Source organism: Solea solea, chromosome 21 (assembly GCF_958295425.1).
Source record: "Solea solea chromosome 21, fSolSol10.1, whole genome shotgun sequence".
Lineage (NCBI taxonomy): Eukaryota > Metazoa > Chordata > Actinopteri > Pleuronectiformes > Soleidae > Solea > Solea solea.
In genome coordinates, this window is record NC_081154.1 from 15915720 (window position 1) to 15942863 (window position 27144).

A 27144-nucleotide genomic window follows, 5' to 3' on the forward strand; every position below is an offset into this window, starting at 1 on the left:
CCTGCACCGATATAGTGTTGTCTGGCACCGTCCGACGCCCCGTGTCCACATTCTGCACGCACCAAACGTGAGATGGAAGACTGTTATGTCATTGTTTTAACAAATTAAATCAAAACTTGCAAATTGCATTATATAATGTCTGAAACTATTTTCATTTGACATTTCTGTAACGTCTATTATACACATATATGGCCAGTTTCAAAGAGACAACTACATTTTCTGGCAGTAATTTAACATATATATAGATTTACTATCATTAGTAGGTCCAGAGAAGCCAGTTTCTATGAATATGGACAAATGAAATGCAGTTTAATGTGTTGCATTGGATTTCAAGAATAAATGTGCACTGGAAAAAAATTAAATTGTTTAAAAAAATATATATATAATAGGAGATAGATACATATAATATACAATATTATGTAAGCAAAGATACGTTTTGAAAGATATTTAAATGATTACTATACTTTAGAACATAAAGACAACATTTAACTATTAGGCAAATTGATTATTTAAAAACTAAAATATGAATAAATAATATCACATAAGAGAAATGTATACGATAACTTCTATGTGTGTACTGTATATACAGTTTATATTTACAGACCAACTATTTGACCAGACAAATAGTTATTTTAAACATAGACTGAATGAAAGCATCATAAAATACTGTGTGTATTTGAGTGCGTGGAGCTTCTGAGGGCGACCACTGACACGATGGAAAAAAAACAGATAACCAACCCTATAATCAATCACTTTGTGGGACACCTTGCACCAGCATGACCCTTCGGTGCAGACTCACGTCTCCTTACTGAGGCCTGCTTTAAAATGTCAAAAGTTAAAGCTATAATTTAGCAGAGGAGAGGATAGTTCTAAAGACGGTTGTAATACTTTGATGGTATTATAATGCCACTAATACAAGCAGTAGAATGAATTGTTGTAGAAAACTAGAAAACTTGCTGCCGATTTTGGGTGAATTTAACTTTAAAACTTGAAGCTTTTAGACCGGAGGGCCAGATTTGATAAGGTGAAGATGTTCAGGGACCAATGGTCACTTCACACCTTTTTTTAACTAACTTTTGTAACATAAAATGCACTGTTTGATTAAAATTAGTCTCAATTTTTGTCTCATTTTGGACGACATACTAAACTATGCCATTTTTGTCAAATTTAGTTTGGGGCCAATATCTTGGAAAATAATATAGTGAACCCCAGGACTGGTCAAGGATGTGTATATATTTATTCAATAAAATGAAGCCCCAGAGCCATCAAGTGTGAAAAAAAATCCACACAAGTCGAGTTTTACATTTGAAAAATGTATCACATGTGATGTTCACTATATTATTTTTCAAGATATTGGCCCCAAATTGGCTCCCATGTGCAGCACAGACGTGTGGTTTTTTTTAATCAGGAAAACAAATGCTGATCGATACATGCTCGTGTACACGTACAGGTGTAGCCCGGGGGCCAAATTGTATCCACTCTCACTCACACTGCTTTTTCCACACCATTTAACAAGCCACTAGTTTACGTCGCTCTCAGTATCCGTTAATTAAGACCGTTAATGTCCGCTAATCTCTTTTAACACTGTACATGAGGCAGCGCTTCACTCTGCTCTTAGGTCATGAAGGGGACAAGTTAACTAATATTAATATTAGATTAGTTAAAATGACTGGTTTATAAATAAGACAAAAAAGATGTAATGAATTGCTAAATCATGTGCCAACTATTTTGGTAATTACCTCATCACTCATTATTTTTATTTAATAAAATTTAGTCATTTGTGAAGTGGCTATCTGAAATCAAATGGCTCATCTAATAAAATTCACATAATCTTAAATCTAAAATTAATCTTAACATGATGATCACTACATTGTCTTACTGTTTCCTGACACTGTGCTTTGTTCCCTGAGAAAATCATCTGTAACAAGAAGGAAGATGGCCCAACATTAATTATATGTATTATTTATTAAATAATACATGTATAAAATCTATGTCATTTAATTTAATACAATACATTTTCTCTCATCTATGTTCTAAAGTTAAGTTTACTGTCAAGTTCCCATCAGCAATGAAAGGGTTACTGTCCTGAAACATGTTATCCAATCAGAATCGTCCGTCTCTATTAGGCCCGGTTAGCTGGCTCATTAATTGGTTAGGACTTCTCGAATCCCGGAGAAGGTTAAACTCTGTGTTTTTGTTCGGAGAGTGATGGGCAAATTGACCAATCACGGTTTGATTTTAAGTCCGAACAGCGCAGGTCTCACTGCAGACCACGCCCCCCAGAGTACTGTGCGAGGTTGACAGAGCGGCGTTGTGGCTAGCTTGATAGCATCGCCTTTGTCAAGGCGGCCTTTCCCAGAAAAACTTGAAGTAATAAAAAATAAAAGTCCAACTCCAGAACTCGAATTAAAAGAAAAGGTTATGAAAGTGTAAAAGGCATTTCAAGAGCTTAAATTCTTATTAGTTGGAGACGTGCGCACAGCGTACCGGAAGCTGCACAGTAAAAACTACTGGCTGCACGTTGACTTCCGCAGGCACCTGCCCCGTGGAGCGGTCTTACTGGGCTCTGAAGCGAGTCAAGAAGCAGGCCAGAAACAGTACTGGACAGGATCGCCTGGGAGCTTTGGTACTGATGTCCATAGAGAAAGGACTTCTTTTGGAGCTCAAGTCAAAGGACAAACTTTACAACGCTGCCATCGCCCACTTCCCAAGGAGAGACCGACGAATGGATTTCGTTTTCATGTAAGGTAGGACTATGTTGTAAGCCACACCAAGGGCGTCACTTTGTTTATAAAAGTGCCGGGGACGATAACCATAGCTTAAGTGTGGTTTGAAAAGTGCTTGGTACTTCATCCGTTTGACATTTCATTACAATATGCACTGCATTACAGTGTGTTGAGTGGCTCTGACACTCCTATTAGGGAAAAGCAAAAATAACACATACAATTACTAAAAACTGAGAATGTGCGGAAGGATCCCCTCATGGGTCATCTCCCCGGCCGCAGGTGGACTGAGCCGCGCGGCGGACACGCGCCGGCCGAGGTGGGATCCCCGCACTTCATTGTATCTTAAAAAATGGTCTTTGTATTACCAGCTTGTGCATTTGAAATTGTATTGAAGTTTGAGGATGCTCATGAATTTATTTATCAATGTGTGTATGGTTTGCTGTGCGCAGTGATTTCATAGCGCTGTCCATGGTGATGAAATGAGCCTCGGTGTCGGTGTCAGCAGCGTCACAGAGTGACCTCATTTTATATTTCCAGATTTAGGCTATGTTTGCACTGAGTATGTTTATTTAATTTCAACTATGTGGCCTAAAAGGTCTCCAGTTTTATGAAGTTAATGTTGAGAATGTATCTTATTTCGGGGAATGTTATTGATGTTATGGTCTATTTGTTTACATCCCTGTCATCATACTGTTGCTTTTTTCCGCAATGATTTATTTTCTCGGCAATGATGGCTGAGGTGAAGGCCCAGCTGTAGTGCTCACGGTTCGCCACTGATATATATATCTATATATATATATAGATATATATAGATATATATCAGAAAGGAGGCTGATAAATTGTGTGATAAGTCACACAGGTGAGCCGAAAGGAGGGAAACTAACAAAGGAAGCTTAAAGGAGGAATGAAAGATATGTTGTGGGAAGTGAGGATAGCAAAATGAGGAAATAATCTAAAATTTGATTATGTTTTTTTTCTTTTTCTTTTTTTAATCAACTAAATCGCCAACTTGTGGCAGCCTGAAATATTGTTCCGCGTGGAAACAAAACTCTGGAGCAATGAGCTGATCCCTGGAGCAGGGATCTATTTGGATTCAGTCGCTGAGCTCTCGGAGTTGGATGACACAAATAACAGATAAGTCCATTTTTTTTTTGCCAGAGCTAAAGAACTTTTCACCCCCAAGACACACACAAACACATTTACATCCCTCTGAACTGAATTACATTCATTTCCCCACCCTTGCATCACTCCTAACAGAACTGTGCAGCTCATATAGGGTCCACTGACGCTGCAGCCTCATTTGGTAGGTTTATGTCACTTAGGTAAACCCAAACAGATTTTCAAACAATGAATTCACAAAACAACACATTTGATGTCTATTGCTGGAGGCCCACCTCCAATATATGTAGGTTTTCTTCAATTCAATTCAATTCAACAACTTTATTTATCCCCGCAGGGCAATTCGGTTTGCAGTTTCTTGCTCATATTGTCACACTGTATGTGTGTTCCTGATGCAACCCTCTACCCATTTATCTGGGCTTGAGACCAGCACAAGGAGCACACTGGCCCCCCCTGTGGCTGGGTTTGGAGTGTCCAAGTAACAACGAGCTATAGGGACTGGGTACCTTGCTCAGGGGTAGCCCAGTCCTTGACCTGGCAGGGAATCGAACCAGTAACCGAGGCAGCCTTGGTTATAATGTATTATTTATGGCCAGGGATGGACTGGGATAGGAAATCACCCCCAAAAGTCTTCTGTCATCATCATAGCTCAGTTGAGCTTTGAAACCAGAGTCCTGGGTTTGCAACCCAGCCATGATGGACAGATATATGCACTCATCTCGTATTTTTTTATTATATCTGACTCCAGAAAGAATCTTCACATTATGAAATCTGGCCGTCTTTAAAAAAAAAAAAGAGTTTGGACACCCCTGCGGTAACCCTTTGGATGAAGCCATGTTCCCTTTCCAATGACTAAGAGCTGCCCAACACAGCCTTTACTTTACAGTAAAAAAAAAAAAAAACACTGTCTAAAATATTCTTTGAATATCGTAGACTTTTTTTTTTAAGTGAGAGCAAGTCGTCATGTTTCAGGCTGGTTCTCGGCACACGAAGAACGCAGTTGGTGCCAAGTATGTTAGTCATAAAAGTAATGTAGCCCTGCTGCCATTAGCCTTTTGACTTAGTGTATTGTCGTGTTCATGTTTGCGTTTGTATTTGTTGGGTCTAATTTATGCTCGACTGCCTGTACAACAAGCCGCCCCGCGAGGACAATAAACAGTTGCTACTTTGCAGGCTATTATCGAGCCTTTAAAGATGCACTATTACAGCCTGGTACAGTAAGTTGACAGTGCAGATAAAGTGACAGACTGCTCGTCTAAAACCAACTGCTATGAAAATGATGGAGGTTAAAAAGCACCCATCCTTCCAGGCTGTGTATAAGCTACTGTATATGACACAATGTGTATTGTAAATAATAAGGTATTCAGCGGAACAGCAGCAGTACCTACAGGGACATTCCAGTATATATTTCTGTTCTTCTTATGCATGCGACGATTATAAGAGACTGAGGGTTTATAAACATGGTGTTTATTTCTGTGTATGCAGACAAAGAACAACAACTCGTACACAAGACAGAACAGAGCAGAGTGTGGGAGGAAATGCAGTCGCGGCAGGGTTTGCAGCTGATGCCGGTGGAGTCAGAGGAACATGTCTTCGAAGTACTCGTCAAACTCCTCCTCCCTAAACACACACACACACATAGAGAGAGAGAGAAAGAGGGAGAATCACAAAAATGTCAGGCACACTGCTGACTCAGTGTTGGCACTCTGTGTTTTTATTTCATACACTCTACTCAGGCTGCAAATAACAACATGGTGCACCGACTTTGAATGCAAAAAAATCAAGAAAACAAAGTAAAACAAGAAACTTTGTGCTGAAAGCTTGCAAATTTAACACAATTGTATTACATTTACAAAGTGTCTGTTGTTGTGACTTAGATGAAGATCACGTGCAGAAATCCAGGTCATTCCAAAGGGTTCACATAGTTTTACTTGCAACTGTTACAAACTACAGTTACCACCCAGCAGTTGTATGCCTTCACTGACCAGTGCAGTTTCAGTAAACCACGTAGCTTTCATACTACCAAGAGAACTGGATTAGGGCCACATGTAAACATTTTAGTTTGAAACGGCCTGAATTCTCCAAATAAAGTCAGAATTCGGAGATTAAAGTAAATAAATAATTAAAAAAAAGTGAATTATGAGGGAAAAAAAAGTCTGAGATTAAAATTAAAATTGAAACAGTGAAACAGAGCTTAAAGTCATGAAAGTCAGAATTCTAAGTTAACAGTCAGGATTGTGAGATTAAAGAATTCAGATTTTTATTTGATATCTGCATTTAACACAGATATTGTATTCATTCGTTCATTCGTTCTTTAGGGGTTAGGGGTCTTAATATGAATATTAGGTGTTAACCTCACCTTGACTTTTCCTCAACTGCGGGGGCGGGTCCTCGCCAGTGTTCAGCGTCCGATTGGTCCTCTGGTTTATCCTCAGCTTCAGAGTCTAGCAGGAAAGTCGCAGAGAGCTTTAGTTTACACTACCAGGAAGGGAAAACACACAATAAACCTTACACACTTACACCTGGACAGTGCTAGCTGTCCATAATTTACAAAATGTTGTATCGAAGAAGACCTCAAATGAGTTATTGATTAGTGATTATAAAGTCCTCAGAATAAAGTTTAGCAATGTGATCGATCAAGTGAGAATGCAAACAAACTGTCGACGTGGCCCCCTGGTGGCCTTTCAAGAGAATACAGAGACTTTGGATGGCGCTTTTTCATGATACAGTTCTAGCATTACTCAGCTCTACTTGACTTTGGTATCACGTCAATTTTCACAGTACCTCCTCAACGTACGTGGGGTCGTCATAGTACGGCACACAACACTGACACACAAACTAGTGACGGGCAAAGCAGACTGAAATACAACTGAATGGGTTGTGATTCGGCTTACGATTGCCGGCTCTCAGCAGTGCTGTCGATAAATACACGCTAAAATCCTTGCTACGTGTTGGAGATTAACGCATGTTTTCAGGATTTTTAAGTCTTTTTAACTGATCTACAGTTCGGCATTGTTCAGTTTGATTCCTGTGTGGAACATCGCACTCATGACTCTTCCAGTGAGGACACTCTCTGACCGATCAGTGGCCAGCAGTCTGTTGATGTCACATTTTAGTATTGGCTCTAAAAACAAAAAGCACCAGGTAGTACCCGGTACTATCTTTTAATGGAAAAGCAAATATAACGAGTAGAGTGGAGCCGAGCTACAACTGTATAATTGAAAAGCGTCATTACATACATAATGACGTGGGGGCCCAGAAATCGTGAGTCAGTAGGATTTCACTCGTTTAAATATGGGTTAGCTTTGCCAGCCCTAAAGGTTAATGCTGCGTTAATGCCATTTACAGCGGGAGTCGGAACTGGGAGTCACCTCATCACCTCCCAGATGATTGCATTCCTGGACGCAAGCGTATCCCCAATAGCCGTTGTTAGCAATACCCGTCAATAACGACGCTCTATATGGGATTTTGCGCGCACAGACAGTGCAGCAATACGTCCTCGGATATAAATTGAACAGCATTATGCGATCGACTGATTTACTGTGAAACAAATAAGACAGCAGCGGTGTCTGTACGAGTGACAGCCATCTTGGAATCCTATGTCGAGGTTTGGGAGGACTTTCTGAGTAGGAAAACGTGAATTTTTGCCACACTCTCTACTCAGTCATATATCCATGCTGCTCACAGTGAAGGGCAAAAAAACAAAGAATTATAATGGATGAAAGATCAGTTTTAATGAACCTGAGCCCCATGGGAGTCAAATCATAAAATGTGTAATCTGTGTACTTAAACATGGGGGAGGGACCTGATATATATATATATGTGTGTGTGTGTGTGTGTGTGTCTGATAATTGTTGCCTTTGTCCGAGTTCAGCGACTCCTCTGAGCTGCTGGAGGAGGTGGAGCGATCTGTGCATAAAGAGAGACAAAATGGAGTTAAACAAAGACAATCATGATAATAATGATAATGTTGAATATTTTCAATTGATGGGTTAAAGTCTCACCTCTGTGCCTCTTGTCTTTATGCTTCTTGGAATGTGAGGACGATCTCTTCTTCCCACTCGTCTTCCTCTTCTTCTGTGGTGGCTCCTGGTTCTCCTCCAGTAACCTTTTAGTCTTTTTCTTGGCTTTCACCTCCTTCCTCCTACAAAATAGTTAACAAGTAGACCAGACTGCTGAGCGGTGCCACTTATCATGCAGAGGTGTGTGTGTGTGTGTGTGTGTGTGAGTGAACAAAAGCTGCCTTAAGCATTTACTCAAGGCCCGTGAGCCACATTGTGGCCAATTGTATTCGGCCCGCGAGGTCATTCGTTATGTCTTTCCAGCTTATTTTTCTGACTGACTGATTAGTACCACACTTATCAAGTTACCTCACCAGTTAAATAAATAAACAAATTCAATGTGGACTTTGAAAACACAGGGCCGGAACCAGAGGGAGGTTATAAGGGGGCTCAGGCCCTCATTTGTATTTGGCTTCCTCTCTTTTAGCTTCATATCGAGTAAAAATGATTGAGTACAGCAAATTATTGGCTAAGATACATGTGACTACAGGACTGTTACTGCTGCTCTACTGAAATACAGCGGAGGAAATCAGGCAAAACAGATGGAAATGGACAATGGAAAATTATTAGTTTGGAAGTTTTTGTTATTTGACCTCATCTGGCCCTCGACTTGGACACAGATTTTCACTTTGGCCCCCCTCTGTTATTGGGTTTGACAGCCCTGGTTTAAAGGATACAGGATCTGTGCATTTAAGGACGATAGATCAGGCGTACAGTCCACTCCTCCTGACTATCTACCAGTGCTTCTACAATATGTTAGTTTAAACTCTGCTTTATCTCTTCATTACACAGCATTTTATGACTAGAAACTTCCCTTTGTCACCCACTAATTCTCCAGCACCAAAGTCCAGAGAGAAAATCAGTGTTTAAAGCTCAAGGGGAAACGGGAGCACTTGGTCTACTGATGGCTCCTTTGCCAAGTTTTTGTCACTGGGGTAAATGTGAACAAAACAATTCTAAAACTGAAATGACAAATTAACACATTTGATCTTACGGCGCTGGAGGCACCGGTGGCTCAACAACTGTTGTGTGCTGTGATGTAAAATTGTCTATTTTCTCTATGGACTTTGGTGCCGTGTTACAATTAATGTTCCTGTCAGCGGAGTCTGTCTAACAGTGAGATAAAGAAGAAAACACATTTATATCAGTGATATCAGTACCTCATATAGTAAACACTTCAAAAACGTAATATTTAAATAAGAATAATTATATATGTTATAAACACTATGGAGAAGATTATTATTCAATCTTGCTCTGTGTGGTTACAATGACGTTGATATTTGAATTCTGAAATGTAATAAATTCATATATGAGTGAAATGTCTGCATAAAATCTCAAGGCAGCTTCCTCAAGGTTTTCCCGATAACAAACAGACAGACAACCTGAAAAGCCTTGGAAATCACGATATTCATGACGAGATGTGACTCACGAGGCGTGAATTCCAAATTCCCCGCTGCTGCTAAATGTGTAGCGAGTGTCCACAGAGACCTGCTCTACTTTCAGCAGATGAGTGCACACCTTCAATCAATCTTTACAATCACTTATGTTGGTGGTGCGGAGGGGGAGCTTCATCCTAAATTCAGTAATGCATTATGGGTAAAAAAAAAAGAAAGAAGAGGGGTTGGCTTACTTGTGATGATAGTTGAGTTTGAAAGAGCATTCAGGGCAGAGTCCTGGAAGAGAAGCAACATGGAGGCATCAGCAACAGCTGGATTTTGGTTAGGTTATTATTAATATTATTTGCCAGGAAAAGCACTTGTGTTACTGATCACAGTGACGATGAACATAGGTGTGAATATCAGTGTTTTTCTGTATGTTGTTCCTGTGATACACTGGTGAACAGTTGTCAGATGGGATTGGCTCTAGGATTCGTGATTGTCAAGCTTTTCTTTATTTGAAAACAGCATTTTAGATTTTGCGTCCAGATTAGTGTTTCGGCTCGGTATTTGAAGAAATTTGCATCCAAACTTATGTGCCTGGAAACCCTGGGTACACTGGGCATGTGCGTGCCGGAGACAACAGTAAGCTGCTTCTCTCCTCTGACGTTGTTTGCTTAGTTTTTAGAAAATACTACTAACCAGAAACCAGCCAATAAGGAAATGCAGGTAACTTTGTCATTGTTTACAAAGGTCTTAGTTTCTGTCCATCCAGCAGCATTGGGGGTTTTCAACATAGTCAACTGAACTTTCTACAAAACTATCAGACTGGACGGAAAGTGAGGGAAAATTCAGACGTCTGGAAACTTTAACTTGTTGAAGCCAAAGAAAAAGCCTTTCATATGTACTTTGGGCAAGGGCCTTGCTGCATAAGTACCGCCATCTTGTGCCGACATGTTTTTTACTGCAGACCGAAAGGACGTGCATTTTGAAGAAATATTAAATTAAATTAAATTAAATTAAATTAAATTAAATTAAATTAAATTAAATTAAAAAGCTCTGCTCACACTCTGCAGTCTCACCAGTTGTCACAGATTCCTCCACACTGGAAAGGATCCTGCACATTCATGATATCAGACAAATGTTCACACTCCGGGGGTTAGCCAGGCCACATTTCATTACTCCGAAAACACTAGATTAAGAATAAGTACAAGCTGGGAAACATGACTTTTGTTAATGAGGAGACGTGACCTGTTGAGCTGGTGATTGTGCAGAAAGAGCTCATCATTTCATGCTTGGCTGAGTTGACTATGACTGGTGGGTCTTCTAATTATGCTAATTATGCTAACAGGATTTTCTGCACTATGATACCTGAAGGAGGATTATTATGAGCTGGGTCTTAGACAGGAAACCCCAGCAGGCCTTAACCACACACACACACACACACACACACATCTACCAAGGATGTTATGTTTTTGGACACGTTTGTCTGTTTGTTTGTCTCACTGTGAGCAGCATAACTCAAAAAGTACAACATGGATTTTAATGTCATTTTCTGGGGATGCAGGTTATGGCCCGAGGAGGAATTTGATTTTGGTGTTGCTGTTGTGCAGGTTTGACATCTCTGAGTGTGTTCTCTGGTTACTTATTATTTTTAATGATTTTTAATGTAGCTTACTGAGTTTGACGAGCGCATTCCTCTTCTCGCTGCATTCCACGTAGGCAAAATTCACCTCCCAGCTTTTCAGGCCTTCCTGCTTCTCACAGCGTTTGTTTCCACACTGGAACTGACCTGCAAAGACGACAAGAGCGCGGATTATATACACATGGATTATGCAAGAGCATGGATTATACACATACAAACAAGAGATGGGGATTTCTAGCAAAAAACCTTGTTGAGAATATTAGAATATCCTAAACCCTAGCACATGAGAGCTGGCAAAAGCAATGCAGGTTTCACAGCTTTCAATGAGGTGCATTCAAAGAACCTTGTAAATGTCACCACCTTGGCAAAAATACATGGGAGTCCATTAACTAAATGCATGCCACTGCCACCTTGTGGTAACAGATGCGGCACAAGTAGGTAAGTCTTTTTAATCAGTGCAATCAAATGTATTACAGCGTTGTATATTTTTAAAGGAATTCTAAATCTTCAAATGAATAATACAATCACTTATATAAACGTATGAAGTCTAAATTGAAAGGGCCACAGAGCTCTGACAGTAAATGTACAATTATTCTGGGGTTATAAATAAAAAGAATGAATGAAAAAAAAAAACATACAACAGAATACAAGTAAAAAGGGGGAAAATGTTTATTTCAGGATGGAAATACAGACTGACATGCAACCTCCAAGCCCCACTGCTCTCCCCGCCAAATTCCATCTTATCCCACTACTCCTTCTCATCTCCCTCTCCTCACCTCGCCTCATTTCCTCAGGCTTCCCTCCAGCCATTGCACAGCCTGCCTATTATCCCTAGAGGAGCTTAAAGTGGAATTGATCTGGTCTCGGGGGTTCCTCCAGATCGTAACAGAGGGAGCGAGTGCGTCAGATGGGACGCCTGCCCTCACCTGTTTGAGATCGAGATGAGGAAAATATTCAGGTGCGGTGATGCTGGCTGTAATGGCTCTAAGCCACTTGGGGCAAGAGGGCAGACTTTCCCTTCACGTGCCGCGTTAGATTAAAATCCTATGACGTCAGCTGGCCACGGTTTGTGTGGTTTATTTGTGGTGAAATAAGGGAATACCTACTTTAACTTAGCATGCAGGTGCTGCTAGATGTACAACACTGAGCTGTATTTATTATTGATTTTTCTGCACCAGGCCTGACACAGCTGGGATTTTTTTTCTATGAATTTTAAAGTCTAGACCTGCTTACCTGAATGATTCTACTCTTGACCTAACAGATTTTTTCCGGCATCACATATTTGCTTCTCTAAATTGAGGACAGTCACATTTAGGATTGATTTTAAGATTGTTTCATTCACTTTTAAACTTAAGACTTAAGATCCTTTAACTAACAATGTCGCTTTCACATCATGTTGTCACCACGTTGTCGATCCACTGATGCCTCCATCAGTAAGTTAAAGTGAGTCATTGTGTGACCTCTGTGTTCTTAATTCTTCATTTGAGTTCAATCCAAGTGACACAAACTTCCCTAAAAGGCAGAAGTCAAGCAGCAGCTCCCGTGTCCCAAGACCAGCTAAAAATGCTGAAATTATCCATGGACTCTGGTATGTGAGACTTGTCATTGTCACAAAACATTTGCCTTATGAAGGTCAAGCACTGAAAGGTTGTAAATACATAATTCATTACGTGTTGAACTGTGTTCAGGGTTTTTCTTTGTTACGTTGATTCCCCTCATTCCTTCACACCTGCCTCATGAAAATAGACGTGCAAAGTATTCTTCTGAGAACTTCAAAAAAGATTTCTTTCTTTTTATTTTAATGCATTTTTTACAATGCTGCTACCAAACACTGAAACATTCCCAACAACCCTGGAGCATGATTAGTTCAGGCCAATTGAAAATGCCAGCATATGCCTTGAAATCCTTGGTGACAATGACAAGCCAGCATGACACTGAGCTGAGAATCCTGTCCTGTTGGTCAAGCGTTTGTGATGTTGTTGGTATCAACATCACAAACACTCACTCACTCAAATAAAAAAAGTCAATCAAATACATCCACTTTATCTACACACACCAGCTTTTATCTGTAATGAAAGGAAATAAAGGCTTGTGCTTTGCCTGCGTGAATCTGAATGCCCTTGAAAAGGGTACAGAGTCCCTTTACTGCCACAGAGTCAGTGTTAAATGTAAATGAATGTGATCTATCTGAAGGTTACAACACAGAGTGTGAATGTGTCTGACCCTCCAGCTACTCATGACGGCAACACCGGCAGAGCGCAGTCAATGGGAATGCGTTACTAGGCAACGTCTGTGATGAAATAAATGTCAAAAATCAAATATAATCAAGGCCGGGGAAACAATTCTTTGCTTATTTCTCATCTTTTTTTTTGCCCTTTGGGCACCACACTCTCCTACATGAAAGACAATTAACACTTTCTAGGCAGTGGTGGTGAAAACGGGGCCACAGAGGGCATACCTCTCATACACAAGCTAGTACAAGTCTTCAGTGTGCGGGGGGGAATCTCACCACTGTTGGATATCCTCACACATCAGGTGAGTCCCATGTGCAGCATGGACAAAGCTTGACACCCCGTTAGCTGAGTAAACCTGTTAGAGACAGGGAACTCTTGTCCTCCTGCGTCAATGGTTACTAATGTCACCAGCCAACAGATGGCTGCGTGATTAACATTCAATGGATGAAGTCTAAGGCCGGTGACCCGCATTACCAGTGCCCTTTCACTAGTCACACTTAAAAGGTCACAGAGGATACACTATTATGAAACAACGTCGTTTTTTTTAAAGAAAAGTAGTCAAACTGGAGAAGCTTAGGAAACTGATTTGACTAAACTGGTTACGCACTTTACTTTTACTCATTTGTTGAACGGGATAGTTCTTTAAGGAAGACTGACAATGTCACGTGTTGTCCAGTGTGTAGTGACATCTACTGGTGAGAATGCAAAATACCTCCCTTTCCACAGTGTGAACTATGGTGGCTTTCACATAAAAGAAAGGATGTTGTGCTTCTTTATCTGCATTCAAAATGTGCAAGTCATGCTCTGGCCAGTTTGTCCTTCCAGGGCTGCTGTAGAAATATGGTCAAGCAAGATGGCACCCTCTGAAATACCTATAGGACAAATGTTTATTCTATTTTAAGGCAATGTAGCACATGTATGAACTTTCAACCCCTGTGCAACATTTCTGTCAAAATTTAAAGGAATCTTTAGTTCACATATACTTAGAAGTGTCCTTAAAATGCAGTTTATAGATTAACTTTGTTTTATACAATTATACTTAATTGTTTGAAATTAACAATTTGTAAAGGCAAAGCTGCAATGAAGTCCTTGACTTAAAATTGATGTAAAATAGCTCTGTATTCCAACAACTATCACTGAGCTAGGGCGGTGTTTCCCAAACTGTGGGACCCACTTTTTAAAGGTGGCAAACTATCACAACATCAATCGCGAGTTCCAAGTAAACTTCATTTTATAAACCTTAACCTAACCCTAACATATACACCTCAATCTGAACTAAAAGGTTGGTGTTAAGTGGAAATTTTTTTTGGGGGGCCAAAAAAAAAACCTGTGGCTCCCATTCCAGTGTTTGGGAAGCAGAGTATAGAGTGTTAGCTCAGTGACATGGGGTCTCTCGGGCTTAGACAGTAAATCTAGGAGAAACCTTTCCAGTGCCTGCCAACACTTTATCCAATCAGGAGCCAGAACTCCTCAAAGAGGCGGTCCTCTCCGTTTGTGGGGAGGACCTCAGCATGTTATGCCTTAAATTCTTCATTTCATTTGGAGAGGCCTGGACTAAAAAAAAAATCAGTGGAAAGTGTGTCAAGTGAAATTTGTTACATAAAAATGTGGCTGTGTGCGGTGCTCATTTCCAAGAAGCGGACTATGTTCCCAGGGATTTGAAGTTGAGTTGAAGACGGGATATCGTAGCCTGTCCTGTGTGAGACTAGTGGCTAATGAGGTTCCTTCAATCCACACAGACTGACTCAAGTCTCTCAGAAAGCTTGCAATCATGTGCGATATTTACCGAGCCTGTGAATTCGGCGCTGTTTTCCAGCTCTCGGTGCTCGCCGCCCTCTCCTCCCTCCTCCAGCCTGATCTAAAGGTCGACCACCTTTAATAAATCCTGAGCCTGTGGGAAACGGATCAACACCCGCTGCCCCGAGGCAGAGTTTTTCAAATACGGGGAATGTAAAAGGCAACCAAAGGGCTGCCTCTATGACCACACAGTCCCACCTCTGACTCCGGATCAGAGTTAGCCTTTTGAAGTCTGTATCTCACATTGACAAGCAGTGCAGACGGCTGACCTCGAGTTCAACGCTCATTTTAACTCTACAACTTTTGTTTACCCCCACAGCAGCCCGTTAGCTAAGTAGACAAAGCAGCACTGCATGCCACAGAGATTATGTTTTATACAGTGTGCATCCAAAGGCTTGATTTTCATCCCCCTCTCTCTGTAGAACACTGTGAGTATTAATAAAACAGACATCTGCACTTCTATTGTTAGACTGGACACTCTGAAATCTTTGCAGGCGCTAGGCTAATGAGCTGTCACTTCTATAGGCAGCTACACACTGAGCACGTCTGTACTGTCCCTTTCCAACATGAAAGAAATGTGATGAGATCCTTGTTTTTGGTACTAAGACGGTGGTTCTACATGATATTTCTGTTGGAGAAAAAGTCTGTGGGCATCTTATGATATGACTGCTGATTTGTCATACAAGCACCTACAGTTCACCAACACTGACCACTGCAGCAAAGCAGATGAAGCGGAAAGCTAACAGTGTTTTATTCTTGCATCGCAGTCACAATAACAGTGGTTAATGCCAGTAAAGGCCCATTTGTACTCCATTTCCATCTGTTTTACATCCGTCCATCCCAAACGCTACCTCTCTTGCCACCCTACATGCATCTTTTACATCGGTATGGACGTTACCTCCTCTAGAGGGCAGTGTCGAGCACCAAGTCGCAAGGCATCAACAAACATGGTTACCATTGAAGAGGTTATATGATTGTGCTTGATCTGAAATCTACAGGAACGCTAGCGGATTTCGCAGATAAGTCGTCCCATTAATGGGGAATTTTACTCGTTGGCGTTGCCAGTGCCCCTCGACCCACAGCTTGCCAGCGAGTGAAGCCGAGCACCTGGAAGTCACTCTCTGTTTCCTGGCTGCAGAGATAAGCCGGCAAGCTCTGGCAGCCAGTTTTAAACACCTCTATAGACTCCTATTGGTCGTTTTCCAGACTGATTTGACTACTGGCTCAATACTGCCCCCCGCGGTTTCCGGTGGTATTGCTATGTTTCGTCCGTCACCATAAGCGCCTGTGTGCGATGACATTGATGAAATGAATGCAACGTACGGACGAAAAGGCTCCGTCCGTCTCCGTCTTTTGGGTAGAGTATGAATCTAAATGCCGGCAACAGGAAGTATGGGCGTGTCTTAGAGCTCTGTTTGGACGCCATTCTGTTTGACTTTAAACACATATAAATGTGATCTGAATGGCTGGTGCCCGTGCTGCCACTTGGAAAGTTGAACATTTTAAAATGTTTGCGTCTTGTAACCAGAATAATGCCAATGGATCCAAAATGCAGTTACACAAGACATGCATGGCTCTTCTGTGTGGAGATGCCTTTTCTCACTGTGTATGTGTGTGTGGTCGTCTCCAGGTTCCTCCAACATTCCAATGACATGCAGATTGGGTTAAGTTAATTATAGACTCTAAATTGACCGTGGATGTGATTGTGAATTGTTGTTTGTCTCTTTATGTTGGATCCTGATAGTCTTCCTCTCTCCTCCTGATTTGCTTAAGCTGACCGTGTGACCCTTTAAAAGACAAGCAGTGTCAATAATGGACCTCAGTCTGTAGCCTCATTACTTGAAATACAGTCACTTATTTCTGTGAAGTTCAGGTAGTACATTATTATTTGTAGAAACCACACACATCAAAGAGCCCAACAGGAAATCCATACAGAGTACAATCCTTGCCAATGGTGGAAACCAGGCTGAGCTAAAGCAAGTACTTAAAGCAAATGGAAGGGTTTACCTTTAAATTGTCCCTTTTTTTTGCGCTTAAAAAAAGAACATTAGGGGAAACTGCCGAGTGGGAATGGGAAATGCTCATGGGTTAGTGGAATAGATGCTGTATATAAACATGTGTCTTATGATGGAGCAAAGTAAGAAAGGGTGAAGTAGTCAAGAAAGAGCAAGTTGAAATAAGTGGGGGGGGGAAATGCCGTCACAGTCTGAAATCCAGAAAAGGAACAAAAACACAGAACATGTAAGTCACAGAGTCTGACTAACAGTGCTCCTTACACAGAGGCATCAGAGGTCAGTCGAGCCTGATCCCTGCACAGCAAGTGCAAGTGAGCGTGTGCTGGCAAGTGTATATAAATCAAAGAAAAGACCTTTGATTGTCCATTGACTTTGACAGCAAACCCACTCAAAATAAGCATGGCCTCGACAACCTTTGGCCTTAGACCTGCGACTGACAGCAAGACTAAAAGGTCAATGTACAAAAGGAGGGAAACACAGTAAAACATGACTTGGAAAACATGCATGAGCTTAAAATTCTTCTGCTCCAGTAAGAAAGACTTAGGGCAACAGTAGCTCAGTGGCAGAGCGAGTCGTCTTTCCCCATGGAGCTGAGTAGGTTATAGCTGCTGCAGCTCTTCTTTTTAGCTTTTCTACTATGTTTACTAAAATTAGTGACAGGAAATGGAAAATCTAATTGACGGTGCACAAGCAACCATGTTGCAACATGCTTGAGCTCTGTAGCTCTGGAACACAGCCACAACCTTAGCTCTGACAAAGAACAGAAAGAACACGTTCAAAGACAACATCCCATCGCTGACATGAAAACTCAAATTGACTGGATACGGATTCCAAAAAAAGTCCTTTACTCCTGAAAATCGACATTTCATTCTGAATCCCTGACTATCATTAAAGCTGTACCATGTCACTTTGGAATATAAACGTCAAGTGACGTTCAAGCCGCCATCAAATGAGTTCGCACAGTGCTGCGGAAGCTCCACGCAACTCTCTTGTGTTTTTCACTATAGCGGGCGTTTAGAACTTGTGTCGCTCCCGGAAACATCGCAGTCACAGAATTAGACACACCGAAGCTTCATATGACGCACTTCTTACAGTGTTCCTACCCTCTCACCTCACTTATACAACGTAAACACAGAGGCAAAGGCTCCATTCTCCCAGTTACATGTCACAATCATTCTGTAGCTGTTATTGAAGGTAAAAATGTGCTTTACGGTACATTCGTGGGAGCCCTCTTCCCTTCATATACTACGGGAAGAAATCACATAAATCTTTCGAGAGAATGAATGTTTGAAGAAAAACATCATCTTCAGAAATTCCTTCAGAGAGCCCCTTAGGGAAATATGGCACAAACTCTTCTCTTGTGTAAAACCTTTCCCTTTGCTTCGACATTATTCTCACTCGACACACTCCTACATCCCACATCAAGCAGGTCAGTGCGCTGTGTAATCCACTTGATTGGGTGAAGAGTTGTCAGCAACTAATACCAACATGACCTGAAGTGCACAGAGAGCAGGAGATGCTAAGAGGATGATTTACGGAGAAAAAAAAGAGAAAAGAAAAAAGGTGATCATGGCAGACTGGAGGTGCAATGCACCTAAAAGTAGTTTTTAAATTCAAATCTGTTTAAACCCTTTGTGGGGTTGGGTCATCTGGACTAACTTCTTGGTTCTTAGACCTTGACTTGTGTGTCTTCATCGGCCCTCGAATCAAATCAAACTCCGTCACGCCGGGTCTGTGATAATTACTCCGCCTTTAACTTGAAACAAACAACCTCTCGATGATTCCTTAGCTGTGAACGAGGACGGTGAGATCCCACCTTCCACAATTAGATTAGTATTGATTGGCTGGTGTGTTTAATGTCCCGGGCTTTGACGGTGCTTAAGAGGTATTTCTCTGGGGAATCATCAATGTGCATAAATCACAGATGTGATGGCCCAGGCGAAGTGCCTCTGACCCCATCTAATCCCACTTCCTGTGGGGTATTGCTACAGGGGATGAACAGTAAGAGATCAGGATTACCCAGTCTTAATCTGGAACAATATATTGGCTTAGTCAGTTTTCTCAGACGTGCTGTGTACATTTGTAAGGCCGTGTCGGTGTGGACATGAGCAAATTTGAAAATTAAAATGTGTGGGTGTGTGTACGTGTGAGGAAACGTTTACTGACCAACAATGTTCTGGCTAATTCTGACACTTTTAAAGTGTTGTTTGAGTGTGAAAACATGTTGTTTTTTGCTATATAGATACAATTAGGTTCAGGTTAGAGTGTGTGTTTCTGTGTGTGAAGGCAGCTTTACACTCTGTGATGCTATTATATTGCCTTTCCTATGAATATATGTCACTGTCACGGGAAGGAGCGGTGGACAGCGAGGAGGTGTCGTGCAAATTGTGAGCAAATAATAAACAGCACTTGTCAAAGCGCTGCCAGAGTCTAAAGAAAAAGGCTCCATCAGGAGTGCAAAGATGGAATGAGGTTGTTTCCCTGACTGATAGACTTGTGCAGGTGAAGCGAAATGAATTAGGTACGTGTCTATTTGTGTGAATCGTGATGAATTGTTTACTGAATGGCTTGTGTAGCCTGCCGGTGTTTGGAGAGACAAAGTCATTGAGAAAACATGCAGGGAATTCAGCGAAAAGGTCAAATATCTGAAAGGGCTGTCTGACAAAAAGCCAATAAGAGAGAGCAAAGTGGACCAGGCCTATTTATGCAACAGCACTGAAGTCATTTGTCCTTTTCTCTGTCGCCATCTAGTGGATGAAGCGAGAAACTGTTTTGTGAGCTTGTTGGTGAATTCATTCCTTTTTTTTCGTTTCCCAAAATCTTTCTGTGGCACTTTTCACCTGCTGTGCAGCATCTGCGAGCAGCAGAAGCTGCAACAATGAATCGAGAAGTAATCAATTACTGAATTGACTGCCAACTCATTTGACAATTAATCACTTTGATTTTATAAATAAATAAATAAATAAATAAAAACAGCTGCTGTAATTCCAGCTTCTCAAATGTGAGTAAGCGGTTGTTTCTTTGCTCCTCTACGACAGTTAAATGAATATTTTTAATTTAATGGCAAAACACGTCTGAGCACAGTGCCATTTTGAGATTTAGATTTCCGTAAGAGATCTTATGTACCAAACAACATAAATGAATCAAGCGTTACTAAATAACATAAAGCTGATGATGAAAATAATGGATAGTTATTACGTGTATCAACAGCAGTGGTGCAACTATTAATCGATTAGTAAGTTAATTCGGGGTGGGAATCACAAGGTACCTCACGATACGATACATGGACCACGATACCAATAATATCATAATACAACGATTCTGTGATAATCGATATATCATACAGCAATCATCAAGCGATACATCACAATATCTGTCGAACTGAAGAAAACAAAAGGTAAAAGTGCAGGGTTTCTCTATTTATTCACAACATAGAGAACAAAGTCCATAAAGTCTATTCATTTGAGCAGCGCCACCATGAGGAGACATGAAGTAGTGACGCGCGGTGAGTGAAACTGACAGGGACTGTTTACTTTAGAGCGCCTCGCTCTGGCGTATTGATTATCACATTGCACGAGGAAGGACAACAATATATCACCAAATCAATAGTTTGACCCACCCCTTCATTGTTGATTAATTGGTTTGAGTGTTTGTTTGTTTTGTTTTTAAATAATTAAAACAAGCTTTCTAATTTTTCAGCTTGTTAAATGTGAATATTTTCTGGTTTCATTGCTCCATATGACAAAGAAATCATTAAAACTGAATCATTTGGGTTTGTGGACAAAACAAGACAATCTAGAAAACCATCATTTCCAGGTTTGGTAAACGCGTTACTTATTCTTACAGACTAGAAAACATTAAAAATGTGAAAACATTTAGACATGCACAAACCGAGATATTACCACAATGATGGGAATATTTCATACCTTTTCCAGAGACAACTTCATTCTCAGTCCGCCAACGAAATCCAAACTGTTGGGTAAAAAAGAAATAAATCACGCATTACTTACATGAAATCACTGACAATAAAACAGCCACACACACACACACACACAACAGATTTGCCGTTGTTTGGTGTCAATTATTCCGTTTGAACCTTTCAGCACAGTGTGAATTAAGAGATCTGAGAGAGAATGATTTTCTAGCCTAATGCAGCTTTAAGAAATACATCTAGGGCTGCAACTAACGATTGCTTTCATAATGGACTAATCTGTCGATTATTTACTTTGTTTCGTCTGTAAAATGTGAAAATTGTTCATCTGTGTTTACCAAACCTGGAAATGATGATGTTCTCACATGTCTTGTTTTGTCCACAAACCAAATGTATTCAGTTTTAATGATTTCTTTGTTACAGGGAGCTAAGAAACCAGAAATCAGTCACATTTAATAAGCTGAAAAATCAGGAAACCCTCCACTCAATATATCGATTGTCAGCTCAGTTGACGATTAACATCCATAACCTCGTCTTTACTTTGACTTTGAATAGTTTATTTAAAAAAAACTGGACTGAGTGAACCAAACTGGCTGTGTGAGAGTTAAGGTTTGAATTGTGCGTCTTATATTTTACACTATTTTTGACCTCTAGTGACTGTGGGTCAAACTGGCTGTGTTGCGCCATGCACGACAACATCACAGCCTCAGATACGACACGATCTTTCATCAAATATATATATTTCAGTGTAGCATCATTAAGCCAAACAGTGGAGTTATGGAGTCAAGAGCGCGTCGCCCTTGCCTTGGGTTTTAACATTATTGTCGGATTAACCCTTGGATTCACAACAGAACAGCCCTGTGGTGACAAGAGACAGAGCACTCTGCTGACACATATGATGGTGGAGGATATTAGTGTTGGATTTATGAAATTTTAACCTCAATTTATGGCACCACCACTGAGACAATTAATGTTGTTTCGGAGCGCGCTGCAAACAATTGATCGTCCTGTTGTCCTGGCAGTCCTGGACGGCAGAGGTGTCTATGCTTACTCTTATTTTCTCTCACTCCCGTTTTGTAAGTTGGTTTCAGCTCATGAGAATTGATGATTCACTTGATCTATTTTTTTCCCCCTCTCTCTCTCTCTCTTTCTCTCTCTGGCGCTGCAACAGCTCTGTTTTCATAGCGGGGATTAATAACAGTCGCAAAACAGGTACAAGAATTTACAGTGTGTTTTCAGTGATATGTGTCTGTAAAGTATCCGCAGGTCCGTTGCTCCACACGGGTCTACTTAATCACGCAAACACTGCATTGTCAGATAGCGTCATTTTATGTGTGCTACTGGAATTAATTAGTGTCTCGAAACTGCTACCAAAAAAACAGCTCGCCAGTCCCTTAATACACCCACATGCATAAGAGCCACATCATATATTTTCTTGTTTTAAACTGGCTTTTTATTTATTTATTTTTTACTGATGTGCTCACTAACGATCAGACAACCTAAGCTAATTGTTATGCGCTGTCTCACTGGGGCAACCTTGAGATACAGAGGCACACACAAGCTGCCAGCAGGGACACAAGGAGAAGCTGATATTAGCAAGAAAATCTACTCCTGATTAAGTCAACAACACCTTAAAATATGTTTGACATTTTTTTTTCTAACAGGAAGCTGCAGTTTGTGTCACTTCGATTTTACATCATGATCCACAGCTGCCACCATCAGGAGGTTCAAATATGTTATTTTGTGACTTCTGTGTTTGAAAAAGTGACAGACTTACAAAACAAGGCAGCAGTAGACTGATTGTGCAAGCTAAAGATTGTTATTTTTCTTCTGTGGAATTTGGTGCAGTTGGGAAAGCAGATTACAATCTTTAGCTTCCAGTCAAAAAAGGCTCACAAGACATAATTGGTGAACATATTCCAAATAATTTGTTGGCTTAAGTAGGAATAGATTTTCTTAAATGACCCTAATGTTAATTAGCTGAAATTTGTCTGTCCTTGTATCCCATGTTTTCAGTGAGAGCTAGCCTCCAAGTCTCAGGCCTTCAGTCTCCCTTCAACTACATCCTCTGCTACTTTATCTTTCCAAAGTAGGAAATCGATTCATGAATTCATCCTACCTTATTTTCCTTGTACCTGCTGAGATCAGCGATGCAGTACTCTTTAAACAGCTTGTCATAATACTTCTTGGCGAGTTCTTTTTCCCTGAAACAGACAAAAAGTCCAGACATGAGATGAAGTAACACGCCATATTTTTAATAATAACGGTAAACAAACAAAAGCAAATCTGAAAAGACTGAGAGTGAATACTCACCATGTCATGTCATCCTCATCCTCATCCCTCCACAGGAAGCGGTGATTCTCACGCAGCACGTCAAAGTCTGTTTTGTCTTTAGCACTAAGGGAAACAAAAAAGTTTTAATAAGATTTACAAATACACAGATGAATATATGGATTTATCAGTACAACTACAGCAAGTATCAATTGTTATTAAAGCAATTTAAAAACAAATGTCTGTTACATTCAGACCATGAGTTCATATATGATTTTCATTGTGAGCAGTTTTTTTTTGTTTCTGTGGCATTTCACGTCACGAAAGAGCAGGTGAAGGGGACGCAGCACACAGCGTGAGTAAAGCAAAACAGCTTCATACAGCAGTACTGAAAACATGAATAAGCGCAAACAAAAAGCTTCAGAAGTGGATTCTGCTGCTAAAATTAATAAACTGGGTTGTTCAGGAAGTCTTCACAATCACATTTTTATCCTTTTTTAACGTACGACAGTACCATAGAGAAAAGAGACAAGAGTGTTTTGATAATTACTCATAAATCCACAAGGGGGCAATAGAGGTTCCACACTGGGGCTTAAAGTGGATAATTGGTTGGAGTCAATGACCGTCAAGCTTGAATGTGACACAAAGCACTTACCCAGAGCGTCTGAAGTCGGCCATCTGTCCGCCATAATAAAGAATGTAGTCGCCAACAAACTTCTTATGTCTTTCAAACTGGAGTCCTCTGCTTTAAGGTCAATTTTTTTTTTAACATTGTTCAAATGATATAGATTTGAATCCAGATTTCTTATTAATAATGTATAATGTATACACTCTTTGTTAGGATACAGCATTCAGTGATATCAGGTGGGCTCTCCTGTTCTTAGCTTCCTCTCTGAAAAACAGGAAAAACAATTGGGATGATAATCTGAAAGATTGACATAGAAAAAACAGTGATCTGTACATATGACATAAACATAACAAAGACCAAACACCTCACATTACCTGTCCAGCTCATTTGAGTGTGAACTCCGATGAGCCACCTGGGAGTGGCGACCTTTCTGGAACGGCTTCTGCAAGATTTCCTCCTCGCTTTTTCTAACAAAAGTACAAATGAATACAGACGTGAGATCAGTCACGTTCCCGACACATAGAGTTATGCGTTTCATGTCAAAACTGATGGAGGCAAAGTGAGACAGTATGTCAGCAGTGAATGATTAGAATATTGACAGAAAGCTCTGCAGGCTCCCCTGAGGAGGTAAAGGGTAAAGTTTAATGTAAGTGCCCGACTGCTTGGCTAAAAATGCCAGGAGGCACCCACAAAACAAACGTTTCCTCCTAATCCTGACTCTTTCAGCAGCTTGTTTTTTAGATTTACATTGTAACTGCTGAGAAACTAGTTATATTGATACATTTATCAAACATACATTTGGAAATGTCTGCTTGACCTTTTCAAAATAACACTAGGTGTTACAGAAATGACAATAACAAAGGTGAGTTGTGAATCAGGTGACGCTAATTTGACATCTTTACTGTAGACTGGCAGTGACTGTGTTCGATGACAAGACTGTCTGCCCACATCAGTCTGAACGTAGGCGACTGGGGGAACTTAAGTACACACTTCAGTCTCAATTATTCCATGACTTTCTCCATCTGCTCTGATAAATGTCATCAGAGTCAGAAACGACCCTGTGAGTTTTGATGAGAAATACTGAAATGTATTTGTGAGCTGGTGTCATGCTCTTGTCTTTCATTGTTACCTTTTAACGCCTCTGTTTGAAGATTCACCCTGTGCGTCATCATCGCTGAAGTCAGAGTCATAGCCACCACCGCCGTGCACCTGAGGAAACGCAGGAACTCATTTGTGCAGGTGGAATCATTCGCGAACGGGTGTGATGCATTTACAGAGATTTCAAAAAGTGTGACGTTAGTTGTATGATTATTAGGTGTGAGGGGAAAAAGGCTCACTTTTGTGCTTTGTCCTGTTTTGAGAACCTCTGTTCATTCATTTTCTTTTCTTACAGTGCTGGCTCAGTGAGTAAAAGAAACGGAGTAAGACCTGATATTATTTATTGTATTGTTAGCAGGGGCAGCTAAATGGAGCTTTTAATTTAAAAAAAGAGATGTAGCACAGGCCCATTCAATTTAGATAATAGATAAAAAGGTCAGACTGACTTACATGCAATGCGCACTGATTTTCGAAATAGGACTCCTGGATTATTGTCTCAAAAAATGTTTAATTCAATCTGGATTTAAGGAGAAAACTGTCATACTTTATGTAGTAGTCTATTTTCATATTTGTCTGCATATTTCCCTCTACGGCAATTCTCTCCTTTCTAGTCTCCCTCACAAATCCCCCTCCATAAACCCCAACTGGTCCAGAATTCAACCCTGATTTCACCATATAACCCTTATCCTACAACAACTTCACAAGCACCCGGTTAAATTCAGAATCCAATTCAAAATCCTCCTATATGTTTTCAAGGCCATCCACAACCTTGCCCCCTCCTTATCTCTCCAACCTACTCCTCCCACTCCCTCAGATCCTCAGAGTGTTTTAAAAGGTGCTTATAAATCAAATTGATGATGATTATCATTAGTATTATTATTGTACATGTCTGACACATTCCTGATCTGCTGTTCTCAGGTTGAGACGTAAGCATGAGAAGGCAGAGTTCATTTTCTATGCTTCATGGATCTGTAACAAACTACCAGAGAATTATTTTTAAATGAATGCTGAAAACTTACTGATTTACCACAGCCTTAGATAGAATCAGTGGATCAGTTTTATTCTTTATTTCTCATCTAAATTCTTTATCTAACTATCTTAATTTCTTTCTGAATGCTACTTCTCTTTGTCTTGATGCCTTTTTTATAAAGCAAGGCAAAGTAAGGCAAACAAATGCCTCTTTCTTTGTCTAGAACAGCTTTCTCTTGGGTGAAACATCTAAATATTCCACTTTGTGTTGTTGAATCTTGATGTCTGCCTCTGTGCACTAACTTGACACACAATAAACACATATTTAGTCATTCAACATATGGTTAAATCTGCTAAAACTGTGAAAAAAAACTCCGTCCAGAATGACGAGAGAGACATTTATCAGAGCTAAACCTTATCTTTAAGCGATCGTTTCGTGCTAACGGGCTACTAATAATGACTCGAGACACTTGTTTGCATTAAAAAAACGTCTTAGCAATTCCGTAAAAACACACCTTCACGAGATTATCCATGATTTTCCCTTCACGTTCTCCTGCGACTCCCCAATGTTTACAAAATGAAACTGGGCGTCGCCTAATGATGACGTACGTCGTGGCCCGATGACGTTATAGCCCAGCTCCGTGGATGATTCTAGGACAGTACGCTGAGAAAAGATGGAACTCTTGAGTTTAATTCGGAATAAATATAACCAAATGAGTCAGAGTGTGTTTTCAGACTAATTTACTGTCTTGGACATATTAAAAGTCAATGTTGTACATGTTTGTGAGCTTCTAAATGCTGCCTTTCTTCGTTATGTATGTGTCTGTGTGGGTATATGTAGGCTTTAGTATAGTTCTATAACATCCTCTCACCATTTTTTTAATAGTTACTTGATGTGAAGCTAATAAAAAACCCACTGAAAATGAATAACATACAGTTAAATGAATGCAAAATGAATCAGAAAGATAACATCAGACACTTGACAGGAAATGACCCAGTTACACTCACTGATTAAGATTAAATGGGATCATCATGGTTCATTTCCGCCGGCACATGCATTAGGACACATGTAAGTGTTTGAATCATAGACAGAAAATAAAGAGGGTTTTATTGGGCTTCTTTCCCCGTGTGTCTCCATATAATTGAGTGGTTTGGGTCATTCTCGTTGGAGGCCGCAGGGGTCAGAGTTCACCTCAGTGTGGGAAACAAAGGTCCAGTGTTTCCTGACTTTTCCACAACCCACTAGACTCCACAAAGCAGTCAATGTGGTGCTG

The 27144-nt window shown here is 40.5% G+C and overlaps 1 protein-coding gene across 1 annotated transcript; it reads right to left on the minus strand.

Moving 5' to 3' along the window:
• Positions 1-5310: 5310 nt before the first annotated feature.
• Positions 5311-26518, minus strand: fra10ac1 (FRA10A associated CGG repeat 1). The gene is made up of 14 exons (XM_058620327.1): positions 26386-26518; positions 24933-25012; positions 24178-24270; positions 24022-24067; positions 23831-23907; positions 23218-23301; positions 23024-23108; positions 20900-20945; positions 10961-11074; positions 9537-9579; positions 7850-7989; positions 7704-7754; positions 6205-6289; positions 5311-5465 (listed from the first exon to the last, which is right to left on the minus strand). The coding sequence occupies exons 1-14, from the start codon at positions 26401-26403 to the stop codon at positions 5423-5425; spliced, it is 1005 nt and encodes a 334-aa protein (XP_058476310.1). The 5' UTR covers positions 26404-26518; the 3' UTR covers positions 5311-5422.
• Between the last annotated feature and the right edge of the window lie 626 nt (positions 26519-27144).